The sequence below is a fragment of the Erpetoichthys calabaricus genome, chromosome 17, assembly GCF_900747795.2.
Source record: "Erpetoichthys calabaricus chromosome 17, fErpCal1.3, whole genome shotgun sequence".
NCBI lineage: Eukaryota > Metazoa > Chordata > Cladistia > Polypteriformes > Polypteridae > Erpetoichthys > Erpetoichthys calabaricus.
This window is the reverse complement of record NC_041410.2, coordinates 95,381,541-95,394,917: the sequence shown is the minus strand read 5'-3', so window position 1 is coordinate 95,394,917 and position 13,377 is coordinate 95,381,541. Positions and strand designations below refer to the sequence as shown.

Below are 13,377 nucleotides of genomic sequence, written 5' to 3'. Positions count from 1 at the left end.
GACCCCTGATGGTTTCTGCATGGAGCACTAGGACACTGGCCTTTTCTTTCATTTTGTTCTCCTCTTATTGTTTGATGTCTTTCAACCTGCGGAGAACCACAGAGGATTTTTAATAGCGAGGCAAATCTGGCATGTCGCCTCCTAGTGGATAGACTCTAAACTGCAGTGTTGTGGATTCCCAGCTCTGCTAACTCACAGCACTTGACTGTTATGTAGACATCATAGATGAATCTATGTAAAGGAGTGTGAAAAGGAACATTGATTTCCAATCAACCCAGTTGTGTAAATGGTACCCCTAATGGCACTTACTGAGTATGATCAATTATTGTACTTCTATATCCTCTAATATATACCGCTGAATGTGTGTTTGTCCGATATGCAAATCCACACTGTTGAACCTGTTCACTCCAAATCTGCACAGACAAAGACAACAGGCTATTTTTTCTTCAACAATTTACTTGGTGCCCTAACTCTGTACAGCCCCTGGTACCCCCAGAGTAGCCCTGCTTGTGCTTTTCCAGTAGGTTCATTGGTGTGGATTTGCTGTTTCTATCATATTTTGCATATATTCCCCACTGGTACAGGTGAAGACCACAGGCTAGTCAGTCCACACTGCTGAATCTTCCTCCATTAGATGTAGCACAGATTCCCAGTTTTTAAAGGGGAACACTAAAGCCTTTGTGTACTTGTGAAATTTAGGTGGTGCAGCATCGGGTGACACTGCTAGCTCTGTAAACAGTACAGCGCACTTCTGAGTGAATGTCATCACAGAGAAATTACAAACCAAAAGGATGGAAATTTCTACTCAAAATTATTGACCAGTAGGCCACCACCTTATCTTGCTTGGGGACCCTCACCTGTCTGGGTGGGCTTGTGTGCCAGCTCATGGTTTCTGGTACCACTTAGAAACAACTCGGGGGTTTCTGTCTTGTGAAATTCTCATCCTTATCTTTAAAAACTTAAAAAAGATTTACATAAAAAAGATTCAGTATTAAAAAATAGACGTGAGGCTTGTATGCTAATGCTATTTGAAATAATCACCAGGAGAAGAGGAGCAGCAAAACGGTTTGAGAACTGAGAAGTCAACCGTACCACTACCAAAGCCAAAACACGAGATGAAAATCAATCCCCTTGGAGACTGGCACCCTCATGATCATATATGAAATGACTGTTTGGTACACCCTGGGGCATGGCACACCTAGGCTGGTGCCTACAGCCAGACCTGCTCCAGGACGTATCTGAGAATAGTCCCTGGCTGCAGCTTGAAACTCATTCTGATCAGAATTTCAGGCAGGTGTGAGTTGGAGGAGGAAGAGAAGGTAGAAGTGATGAAGAAGGTGTGAGACATGACAGACAGCTGGCTTTTAAAAATGAGAAACAGAGGTGCAAGATCTGTGGTAACCAGGCTTGGTATGGCAGTGGGTGTTTAGTTGTATCAACTTTATTTTATTACTTCATTTCATATTAAGTCTGCAGTATATATGCAAAGGATCTGCCATTAAGGGGCGCATGCTTTGGACACTAAAAGGGACAGGTCATCACAGTCTAATCATACAGACTACCCGCTATAAACAATGAGGGGCGACGTCTGTCAACCCCACCTAGGGCAATGCAGGGCTGGGACTTCCCCCCCTACTGTGCTCCCCCATTGCCGCCCCAATCAAAGATTTTAAATACAATATTCACTCTGACAAAAAAGTAGTGTCACCCAGCAGCACTGGATCAGCTCACCGGACATTCAGCCTCCTCTAGAGATAGTGGATTAGGTTTGCATGTCTGCTATACTCAGCGCTGCCACCAGAGGGCTACTAATGGCACTGCTTATGTCACCAGGGCATCTGAGCTGACCTTCCCCATGGAATGCTTGGACTCGCGGTTACAACTCACACTACCTGACTTTCTCAGCCTCCATTTATATAACCTTAGCGAGTTGGGGGCAGCCGCCGTACAGGTTGATATCCCCAATGACGCAGTCAGACCAGCATGATTTTGTTGTAAATAGCAGAGTCAGGCTCCTCTGTGTGTGTGTGTTTGAGAGTTGACAGCCAATGCATACATTAAGACGGCAAGGAAAGAAGAAAAATGGGAGATTTAGACTAAGCAAACAAAAAAAGAGGCTGCCAGTATGTCATCTTGTATTTGTCATAACACAACAAAATGCTAAAAGATAAAAGGCAGGCTGAGACTGAGGCTGAACTTCCCATACCTGGCAAACAGCCATACAGCCACCAGCGCTATCGGGCAGTGCCGTACTTGATTATCTAAATGCTCCAATACTTTGGAAATCTGAAACAGTAGTGAGAAGTCATGAGGGGTTGTGTGATCTGACATCCCTTGGGATTCCAAACTGCGTAACTGGACATCATAATAGTGATGAGATTTAGCAGCTGCAGGCATTCGTTTTGAATAGTCCTCCGACTCAAAGTCATGTAGTGTTTAACTGGCCAAAGAAAGCCTAATGACTTGTTCATCAGTCATACAGACCAGTGAGTCAACTTGACTGGAGTTGAAAGGTTGGCCTTCCTGAGATCAGGTGGTCGGCCTACCGTGCTATGGTGCAATTTGAACTTATTGATGTGTCATCGGAATGATGCCAACAACAATAATTGAAGGAAGGACCTCACGCAGAGGTGCGCCTCCATTCAAGTAGCCCATTACAATTCAGACATTCTGGACTACATCTAGACACCATTGGGTACCCTGGTGACTCCATGTCAGTCTTGGAGGTTTACTAAAATAAACACATTATGGACTTCACAAAGGCCCTGGGCTCCACATTTACTTGAAGTGGGTGGTTTTGATTATATGAGGGCGAAACACGTGTCGCGTACTCTTTGCATTTATTTGACAGTAAACTATTTCAACCATTCTATGATCTGTTCCTCACAAACTGAGGGCACCGTGGCGGATGTTAGCAGATTGCTGGCCAACCACAAGCGTTACCTGGTAGGTAACCACCCATACAATCAGATTGTGACACAGACTACGAATGCCGTGAATATATATATATATATATATATATATATATATATATATATATATATATATATATATTATATATAATCATACAGGAATACAGAGTGCCATGTAGGTTTTCAGAACACATAATAACAATATCAATAAGCCAACAGAACAAAAAGCAAATGGCATACTTCAACGCATTAAATCTGAAACTTACTTGGACTCTCCTGCGGTGGATAATTCCCGAGTCGTCCATCTCCATCTGCAGGTCCCGTCAGCACTTTACACTTTCAGCCTCTGCGGCAGTAACGTGCGAGAGATGCAGCGCAGACAGGCTGCAGAGACCGGCTGGGCCAGGAGAGAGGAACACAAGAAACACGCGTCATGACACAAGAGAAAGAGCGGGCGCCACCTGCCAAATGACAAATACTGGAGCACTTAGACCTCCTTATGATCCTGGAGACCGCCTCACTTCTTGGACTGTCAATGGCCTAACATGTTCTTCTCAGTCTATACAGAGACTTTCCAGGTGTCCTTCAAATCTGTCTAAAGGTTCATTTGTATAGCGCCCAGCTAGGGGTCTAGCAGTTGTTATTTAAGGAGGACCTCTCATATCTGTCTGTCAAAGGATTTAGGCAGAAGCCTTTGCTGCTTGAAAATGATCTTCCTCTCAGTTGTGCCTATTATATCTGCCTGTCTGTATCATATTTAGCGAGGTTTACCTTTTATATGGTGTCCTTTGTATCCATCTGGCTTATGTAGCACCCTTCCTATTTATCTGTTTTATATAGTGCCTTTTATCTGTCTATTATATTGTCAATCTCCTATCTTCTGTAACATATTATCATTTATGTTGTGCTATTCTTATATGTCTGTCATATTTTTTTATATATACAGCACCTTTCCTGTCTGTCTATATATTAGTTTTATACAGTACCTTTTTATCTATCTAGTGTATTCTTATCTGTCTCGTATATTGTGCCTTTCAATTCTATCTAACTATATACATACTGCCTTTCCTATCTTAACTATATATTTGTTTTACATACAATACAATAAATCTTTCTATTATATAGTGCATTTCTTATCCAGCTGTGTTTAATATAGTGCCTTTTCTACCTACCTATTAGTTGAATCTAGTGCCTTTCCTATCTACCTGTATTTTTGTGTTTTACATAGCGCCTTTTTATCTATCACGTTTTCTATCCATCCTATAGTGTTTTTTCTATTATACCTTGCCTTTCATATCTGTCTATCTATGATTAGTATCGTTCCTTTTCCATCTATAGCATATCTGTCATATAGCACCTTTCTATTTGTCAGATCTGACACATAATCAGTGCCATCCCTGATTCGTTTCGTTTTTAGTCCCGGCTCTCCCGTTCCCACTTGTCATTGTTTATACCAGAGTACAGCAAAGAGGGACCCCCGGGATTAACAAGAAACGTCTACGTTATCTGACAAAATGCCTGTCTGTAGTTTTTAATAAGTGGAATAACCTAAAGGGGCATCGCTTATTCAAAAGTGACCCTTTCCATTTCGCCTAGCAAACACAAATTCAAAAATGAGGAAAAGAGTTTTGATAACAAAGTATTATTACATTTTCCGTCAAAGTAAACCAGAGTTCGCGGATATTGCACAACAATATAATCAACATCATATTCAAAATCGTAATTATGGCAACTTTCGTGCATTGAGAAGACATGCCTAGAAACTCGATACAAAAAAGTTACATTATTTTAAACTGCGAAACAAAAAAATAAAGCTCGCCCACCCGTACATTTCATTAATTCTGACTACTTGAAACCATAACTGGTAACAATAACAACCGAAGGGTGCGTCAGCAACAATGCTTACTTGCTAAGTGTTCAGTGGTGTTGCATCGCTCACAATGAATACTTGTGGGTAAAGATGCCCGCACCGCCTGGCCATGTTGGCCCTCTTAAAACTTGGCATCACCGGTCATTGTCCCGTACTGTATCTCCTGATGCGGCGGTTGTTCCAGCTACAGGCGCCACTGCTGCCTTTTTTTTTTTTGTTTTCCGACGCACTCTGTTATTTTGCGTGTTTTCGTGTCGGTCGTCTGTTAAAAGTCAGATTTTCCATCCCTGCTCTTCACATCGATAAACAAGTCCCGATGATGTGTTTGTGTGCAAAATGCAATAATCCTAGCCGGATAACCTTCTGACGGTGATGTGTGTTTCATAAATCCGGGTTAAAACACATCGGCTGCTGCTTTCCTTGAAGAGAGATGCTAAGGCACTGGCGTGGCGTTCAGATGTGGAAACGGCGCTCGTGTGGCGCGCGTTCGCGATCTGTCTCTCTCACGTGTGCGCGCGCGCGCTCTCCTCCCCACCTTCCTTTCTTTATTTGTTTCCTTCTTTCTTTCTTTGCCCCTTTTGACGATACCAGACACCCGATGCTATTACCCTCATTCACCCGCAGCCGAGCCTAATATAAAAATGCCTATTTAACCTTTAAATATCCGGAAGGAAAGGCAAGGAACAACCCCCGCCCGCCCCTTTATTAAGCCTCCCCTCCCATTCATCCCTCGGATTTGACGAGAGACGTTCAAAAGCGTAACACGAGCAGGGAGCGCCGAGCTTCATACAGCATCGATTTACTTTTAATCAATAAATCCCCTCAAAGAAATGCCTCCCCCCAACCAGTACCAAACCATTTAATGTTACGTGTGCCATTCGAGCTAAGAAAGGCGAAAGGTAAACATTTCAGCCCAGGAAAATGGGAACTTTCTCTGTGATTTTACTTTAAAACGTCAAATTCCACTTCGCTGTAAATGGAAGATGGAAAACAATTGTCAGGAGCGCAAAGAGCCTGTCGGGCGTCGCCGATTCACAGCCCTTTGGAAAACATCCATCCTTGAGTGGTTAAATTCCAGCAGTCAAGACTAAATCATAAAATATTCACATTATACGGCTCGGGCATAAAATATTGAAAGCGCCGTGGTCTCGACCGCGAGTGGTGACGCTCGTTCTGCATTTAAAAGGAGCCGCCATTCGATTAAAGTCACAGGACACACACTGCTGTCACCAGTCAGATGTGTCAGCGCGTGTATCACCTCCAACTTTGGTCTTTCTTTCTGAATGATTGATTTAATGATCGAATCAATTAATGAATGAATAAACGAATGATCTGCATTCCGCTACCATTCATTGCTCTTTGTTTCTGAAGGTCTGATTTAATCAATGAAGAAACGAATAAATGAACACTTGCATTATGCTGTTATTTAATGTTTTCTTTCTTTCTTTCTTTCTTTCTTTCTTTCTTTCTTTCTTTCTTTCTTTCTTTCTTTCTTTCTTATACCGCCTGCACTTCAGAACAGGTGATCCACCTGAAGATAAGAAAGTTTGGGCCTGGCCAGTACTTGGATGAGAGATCATCTAAGAAAAGCTTGGGTAGCTGCTTGAAGAGTTAAAGGTGAGGCCAGCAGGGAGTGCTTATGGTGGGGTCTGTGTGGGGATCCCAAAGCCCTAGGGTGGTAGCAAGGACACTGTGCTATAAAAATTGCCACTGTCCTTTGGAGGGGGGACGTAAAACTGAGCACATGACTCACTGTGGTCATAAAAGAGCCCTTTGTGGGCATTTTTTGTAAAGATCAGGGTGTACTCCGATGTCCTGGCTGAATTGCCCACCGTGGCCTTGTCCATTGTTGTCTCCTAATTGTTCTTTGTCTCTGTCTCTGTCACCACTGGACAGTCCGCGCTATAAATTCCTCAGAATATCTCCTTGCAAAAAGTTACCACGGGTCAGGACATAAGTATATCAAAAAGTTGGGTCAGTCCATGCGCTTGTCCTATTTAAAATATACTCATGTGAAAAACTAAGTACACCCCATTGAAATCATTGACTTTTTCAACATACTTTAACAGGCAAGCAGAGCCTACTGATAAAGAGTGACCTACCTGAACAAAGGAAACATAGGATTGATGTGGTGTATTCATTCTCATAATCGAAATGAAGTAAATCCACCATTCCATTTATCACCATTTTCAAATCAATAAACTGGAATCAGGTGTTTCAGATGAGGTGCCATTGATTAGGACCTCCTTAGGGAGTATGCAGGTGGAACCACAGATATCAAGGGTCCGGTGTTCTCTTAGCTGTTGTTGTGTGTGGTGTCTTCAGGACAAGTTCAAAAGATCTCCCGGAGGCCCTCAGAAACAACAAATAATTTCAAAAGATCGCCAAATGATTTCAAATCACTCTTTCTACTGTAAGAAAAATCATCTACAAGTGATGTGGATTTCAAACGACTTCTAATTTATCCAGGAGTGACCAGACCTGCAAGTTCAGCTCAAGATTTGTCCGTTTGACTCTAAAGGAAGTCTCCAAGAGCCCCAAAATGGCATGGCAGGAACTGCTGGTAACTGTCAAAGGTCTCAAAGTCATCTACAATCAGAAAGTGATGGCCCAAACTTGACCTGCACGTGAAGTGAAGCCTTTGCTCTCCAATACTGTATAAGAACATTAGTGCAAGTCTGCAGATTGCCATTGGACATCTAGGCAAGGACCAGAGTGCTCTGGACACAGGAATTAAAGACAGAGTTGTTTGGCCACAGTAACAGCAGACATGTTTGGCAGCATTTGAGGAGAGCAAAAACATGAACATCACGTCATGACTGCTCTTTCGTGTGTTTTCATAGCCATTTCAACTGTTTATATATGTATGTATATGTGTATGTATATATCTATATATATAAAATCCAACATCTGTCTGTATGTCTGTCCGCTTTTCACAAGAGAACTACTTAACGGATTTAAATCGGTTTTTTTCTATGATTTGCTTGAACATTTCAGTTGATTTTGCGACTTGTCTCATTGTGCTAAGTATCAGAGTTCACTTGAGGCAGCAATTTATTTGCGTGAATCCGATAGAAACACGCCATGGGGAGAGGGAAGTGGGCAGGGCCCTCCTCACTTATGAGCCCGCCTTGGGGTGTATCCTACCTCCGCTTAGCTAGCAAACAAGAGAACTACTTCACGGATTTAGATCAAGTTTTTTTCTAGAATTTGCTGGAACATTCCAGTTGATTTTGCGACTCATCTCAATGCGCTAACAATCACAGTTCGCTTGCAATTTATTTGCGTAAATGCGAGAGAGAGGCTGTGTGCTGGGGGGAGTCGTGACCTCAGGAGTGGGGAGCTGGGCAGGGCCTTCCTCAGTCACGCACAAGCCTCCGTTTGAGTCGCTCTACCTGTCGCCACGTGTTGGAGCGCACCTCACCTCCGCTTAGCTAGCAATACCAGTTTGTTCAGCAGACATTATCATCTACAGATTGTTAAGGAGTAACGTTTGATGTTTGTGAGAGAGAACTCAAAGCTACGTGTGTTTTAGAGGGTAGCTGCTCATTACCAGAGATATCACTGCCACGTGCTCTTCTCCCCACGTGGTGGACGCTCTCCCATCAGAGCTGAACACGATCAGATACAGTGCCAACGTTTGATATTGGAGAGTACCTACCTTCCTCTTGGCCAGAATTACATTTCTTTTTATTTTTGTATTGATTTTTAAATTTTGTCCTGTTTCACTACTACATGGGCTGAGCTGCAGGGGACAGCTAGTGTATATATAGACAGTATATATATAAACACATGTATACGTGTTTATGCAGTTGTTTGACTTTTGACAGATTTCATGAGATGTTCTGTTGTACCATTTGTCCTAGCGCTTATTCCACAACTTCACAGGGTCTGCTTTTTGGCACGCCAGTCTCTTATCTGTTCTGATTGAGGACATCTTCAGGGGTGACGTCCACTTGCTGCCCATTTATTTCAGGTGGTGCAGCCATCATGTCTTTGGCCACTTTTCTCTTGGACTAAGCTGAAAGGCCCACCACATGGCCATACCATTGAAGGTAGGCTTCACACATCTATTCAATGATATGCGTGACTAATGACTTGGCCCTTTTCAGGCCAAGGGTCCAGTGGGGTCTTTTTATCTCATTTTCATCAAGCATGGAGCTCTTGTTTGTGCTTCGTGATTGCAGGCCAGCATTCCATTCCGTACAAGGAAACTAAGTGGACGACAGTGTTGTAGAATTTCGACTTCAGGAATATCGACCTCCTCCGGTCACAGAGCACTCCGGTGACTTGGTGTGACTCGTGTTCTGCCATTGGGAACAGAGTTGCCATCAGAGCAGACAAGTGAGCCCAAGTACTTGAACTGGGTGACGTTATTGAAGGGTTGGACATCAATGCAAATATTTCCATTCGTTTGTGTTCCACATTCTATGTATTCCATCTTCTTGATGTTGAGTTGCAGGCCATGTTCCTTCAGTCACATCTTCCACTGCTGTGTGTAGGACTCGAGTTCACATTGTGTTTCCTTCAGGAGCAGAACGTCATCAGCATAGAGTAGTGTGGTATCTGGATGGCCAACATGGCTGTATCTCACCCTCCCTTTCTCTCTCTCTCTCTGTATATATAAATGGATGGACCAATGACTGGATTTAATGATGTCTGGCATCCAAAAGAGGGCTGGAATGACCAATGAACATAGGCATCAAGATGCAAATAGAAGGAGTGATGTAAGAGGCAACATATCCAGTGAACAGAGGTTCCTAAATGCATGAAGTGATCCAAACAGATGGACTATCATTGTGCCATTTCGCTGGGCTACTCCATAGATTATATGAAAAGCAAAGGCGAGAGAGGTGACCCTTAATGAACACCAACTCAAATAGTAAACAGAGGCAAGACACCAGCAGGGCATTGCGTGGCACTTGTGTCATTGTTTTAGAGGAGTTGGGTCCAGCAGATGTAGGCTTCAGGGACACGGTGGGTTCTGAGGGGCTTCCAAATAAAGTCATATGGGAACCAATCAGAAGCTTTGTCCAAGTCCAGGAAGGACATGTGGATCAATGTAATGAATTATTATTATTATTATCTATGTATTCTTTCCCAACTGTCTAAGTACAGCACTTTCAGCACCTGGAAAAGTCCTATACAAGTGTATCTATCTTATTTATCTTGTTACTGCATTTACATATTTTCCAGGGCTACACATTTCTCCTCTCCACTTTAAATGCAGAAATCTACTTTCAAATCAGAAGCAAATAATCATCTCTTATGTAGGAGTGTTTGGATGATGAGAAAAATGGGTGGCACCCCACATGTACCGTAACAATAAAATGTCAAGTCATCTTACTATCACTTTACTTTATGTTATGACACATTGGGTCTTGAAAGAGATGAGAGAGCAAGGGGGGGGGTTTCCAGGGATCACAGACCACTATCCAGTCAGCGCTGGCATTGGGAGCCAGCATAATCAGCTGATTCATAAAGGAAGGTAGGAACAAAAGGGCGGATGTGCAAAATACTTTGGAAAAATATATAAATCAAAACTCCTTCCTCTTGTCCAGCCGCAGGATTACAGAGGGACAATGCGAGATATTTGAGAAACATGCCATTGGGAAAATGGAATGAACTGCCAAAAGTCTGATGGCCAGTGCAGTAAGAGACCCCGTCTGACCACAAGCAGACAATGACAGCACAATCGAACAGATAGATAGAATATGAAAGGCAATATATAATTGATAGGGTATGAAAGGTGCTATATAATAGATAGATGGATGTGAAAGGCACTATATGATAGATAGGTAGATATATGTGAAAGGCACTATATAACAGATAGATAGGATATGAAAGGCACTATATAATAGATAAGCGTAGTTGGCAGGATTAGATAGATAGAATATGAAAGGCACTATATAATAGATAGATAGATAGATAGATAGATAGATAGATAGATAGATAGATAGATAGATAGAAAGGCCATTCAACTGATTGTAGTTCAGCTTTGATGTTTGATACCCCAAGTAGCCCCTAAGGCCCCAGGCTGAGTTTCGGAGGAGCGTTGACCCACAGGAGTATCTGCTTGGCCAGCTGGTGGAGGGACAGGGTGACCACAGGGCACATTGTTTAACATTCATTACAGTGAAGGAAGTATGGGGTCGACAGTCTATCAGGAGAGGAAAGAGTCGAAGCCCTGGAAATGACTCCCCTTGTCTGTATAGCAGTCAATGTGCTGACATCACGGCCCTTTGCTTGTTCTTAGATGCTCAAATCACCCCCCTCAGACATTTTGTAACAGAAATGACACAAGCGAGACTGCTGGGGACACAAGAAAGCAACAATTTCTAGTGTGGTGCTTTTTTATTTCTATTTCTGTTTAGTTTGGTTTAGCTTCCCTGATACCAATACAAATATGAATAATGCCAATAGAACCACTAATGCTAATAATACCAATTCCACCATCTCATAAAAATGTTATTAATTACAGTACATAGACTGCTACAAACCTCAAAACTACACACACTAAAAATACATCACTACTAAAATAACAAAGAAAAATGTAGAATAACAGCCAGTGCCCGTTTTCTAAAACCCACAAAGAAGACAATCACATTAATCTGCAGCAATACTAATAACATAAACTACTTTTTATTTAAGTAGTAGGCCCTACTTCGGTTGCATATCACGTCTTAGGGACGCGCGGTTTATTCGTAGACTGGCGATTCTTAAATAGCTCGGGTGTCGGTCAGTTCCAGCGCGTCTGTCAGGGTGCCCTGGGATAGGACGACGTCTCAGCCGACCGGAGTTGGATGCTGTGGGGGGCACGTGAATGAAGGAGCGGGTTCGGAAAACAGACGGATTGGGGCCTGTCGCCTGTAACCAGGCAGGGTTGCGCTGGCCCTCTGACTCGCGTTTACGGCAGCTGCCATTGCCGGCCTATCACAGGACAGACTTGCGCTGTAGGGAACCAATGGCAAGCCTTCCGGCTCCACGTAGACCCCGCCCACTAATCCGTGCGGCGGGAGCGAGCTGCTCTCGGATTAAAACCGTGAAATTGACGGCGGAGCTCCAGTGTCCCTTAAGATTAGAGGAGAGGAAAGGGACGGTGAGGGCAGCGGGGTCAGTTTTGAGCGGAAGTTTGTGTTTCGTCTCACGCAGGACACCGTTTGGACGAAGAACTGAACCCCTCAGCTACACGCACCTTCTACAGGCACATGGAGTAAGGAGGCCGACAGACATCCCAAAGGGGAAACCCCAGGAGGTTTTCATTCACGTTAAATGACTTACATTACTAGATATAACGTCATTTAAAAATCACAATACAACGCAGGCTTTAAGTAATCTAAAGGGAATTTAGGGTCCAACGTGATGGCCACTATACTGTGTATGGACAATGAGGTTGGGCATTTGAAAATCTACTCTCCCTGGGGTGTGCATTGTGTAATTGTATGATGTTCATAATAATCATTATAATAATACGTGCCAATTTACACATGGAGGACAGATCTTAGCGAAGGAAATTCGCAGTCCAAATTCTGCCTTTCTGTAGAAAAATGCACTGCTTTTTAAAAGCTAAACACCCTTCAACAATTTTCACACTTTATGATTTAACAGCCATCGAAAACAAGACCCAAGATTTTTCACCCTTTATTTGCACACAGTATCACAAAACATTAACGTGAAAACCAAATGTTCACAATTTCATCAAATCAGCTAAAATAAAAACGTGAAATACTTTGGCTTGGTAAATCTCCACAACACTCAAGTAGATTTTAATGGAAAAACCTTTTGTTTGAATTCTATCCATAATCTTGATTGCATATACGAATTTAACACCCACAGTAGGCATCACTATAGACAGCGAGGGAGCCGCTGGTGGAGCACACGCTGCAGGTCATCTGACAAGTCCTCTTTAACACTTTTACCTCTCTGTCCTTCAGATATTAAAACTGCGCTTCATTTGCTGAACATGGTGCTCTGCAGTAACACTCGGATCTTACCTGAGTGGGTGGCACCCTTGAATCAAAAAGAATTTGAAAGCCATTCACAGGACAAATCAGTGCATTTTAATGGTGCAGCCCTGAGGGGGCGCTCTGATCTCCTCTGGGCACATTCCAAGCACCATATTTGACTCTTTTTCCTGCCATGTCCACCAGACCATTCTGCTCATCTTTGCAAGGAAATGGAAGACACCCATCACTGGTACAGTAGGCATCAAAAGCATCCTCTTAAAAGAATGGAGACCAGGCTTTGTAGATGATGATGATGTTAATATGTCTGCTTCATAGGATATCTATCTATTATATAGGGCCTTTCACATGTAGTTATCTATTATATAGTGCCTTTCACTTCTATCTGTCTATTATATAGTGCCTTTCACATCTACTTATATATAAACGTCTACAGGTGGAAGTATGTGTGTCTGGCTGGCCCGGAAGTGAGAGGTGGAGTCGGGGTAAGGGTTCTACCTCTGAGGAAACAGAAATCGTGCTCAGCCGCTAATAACACAAATGAGGCCAACACATCAGCAAAACGAAACCTCAAAGACAAAGTTGCTTAGCCAGTAACATCTGCAAAACGGCATCCCTTTTACTTTTCCTC

The 13,377-nt window shown here is 42.9% G+C and overlaps 2 protein-coding genes across 2 annotated transcripts in view; both read right to left on the bottom strand.

The window, feature by feature from the left end:
* Window positions 1-5,481, bottom strand: part of mast1a (microtubule associated serine/threonine kinase 1a) — a 103,576-nt gene extending 98,095 nt beyond the window's left edge. The window contains exons 1-2 of the mRNA XM_051920575.1: window positions 4,819-5,481; window positions 3,179-3,309 (exon numbers count right to left, since the gene is read on the bottom strand). Coding sequence (XP_051776535.1) covers window positions 3,179-3,223 — 45 coding nt within the window. The 5' untranslated portion in view covers window positions 3,224-3,309; window positions 4,819-5,481. The remainder of the gene's footprint in view (window positions 1-3,178; window positions 3,310-4,818) is intronic.
* Window positions 1-13,377, bottom strand: part of rnf11a (ring finger protein 11a) — a 628,093-nt gene that overhangs the window by 79,565 nt on the left and 535,151 nt on the right. The gene's annotated exons all lie outside the window — the stretch shown is intronic.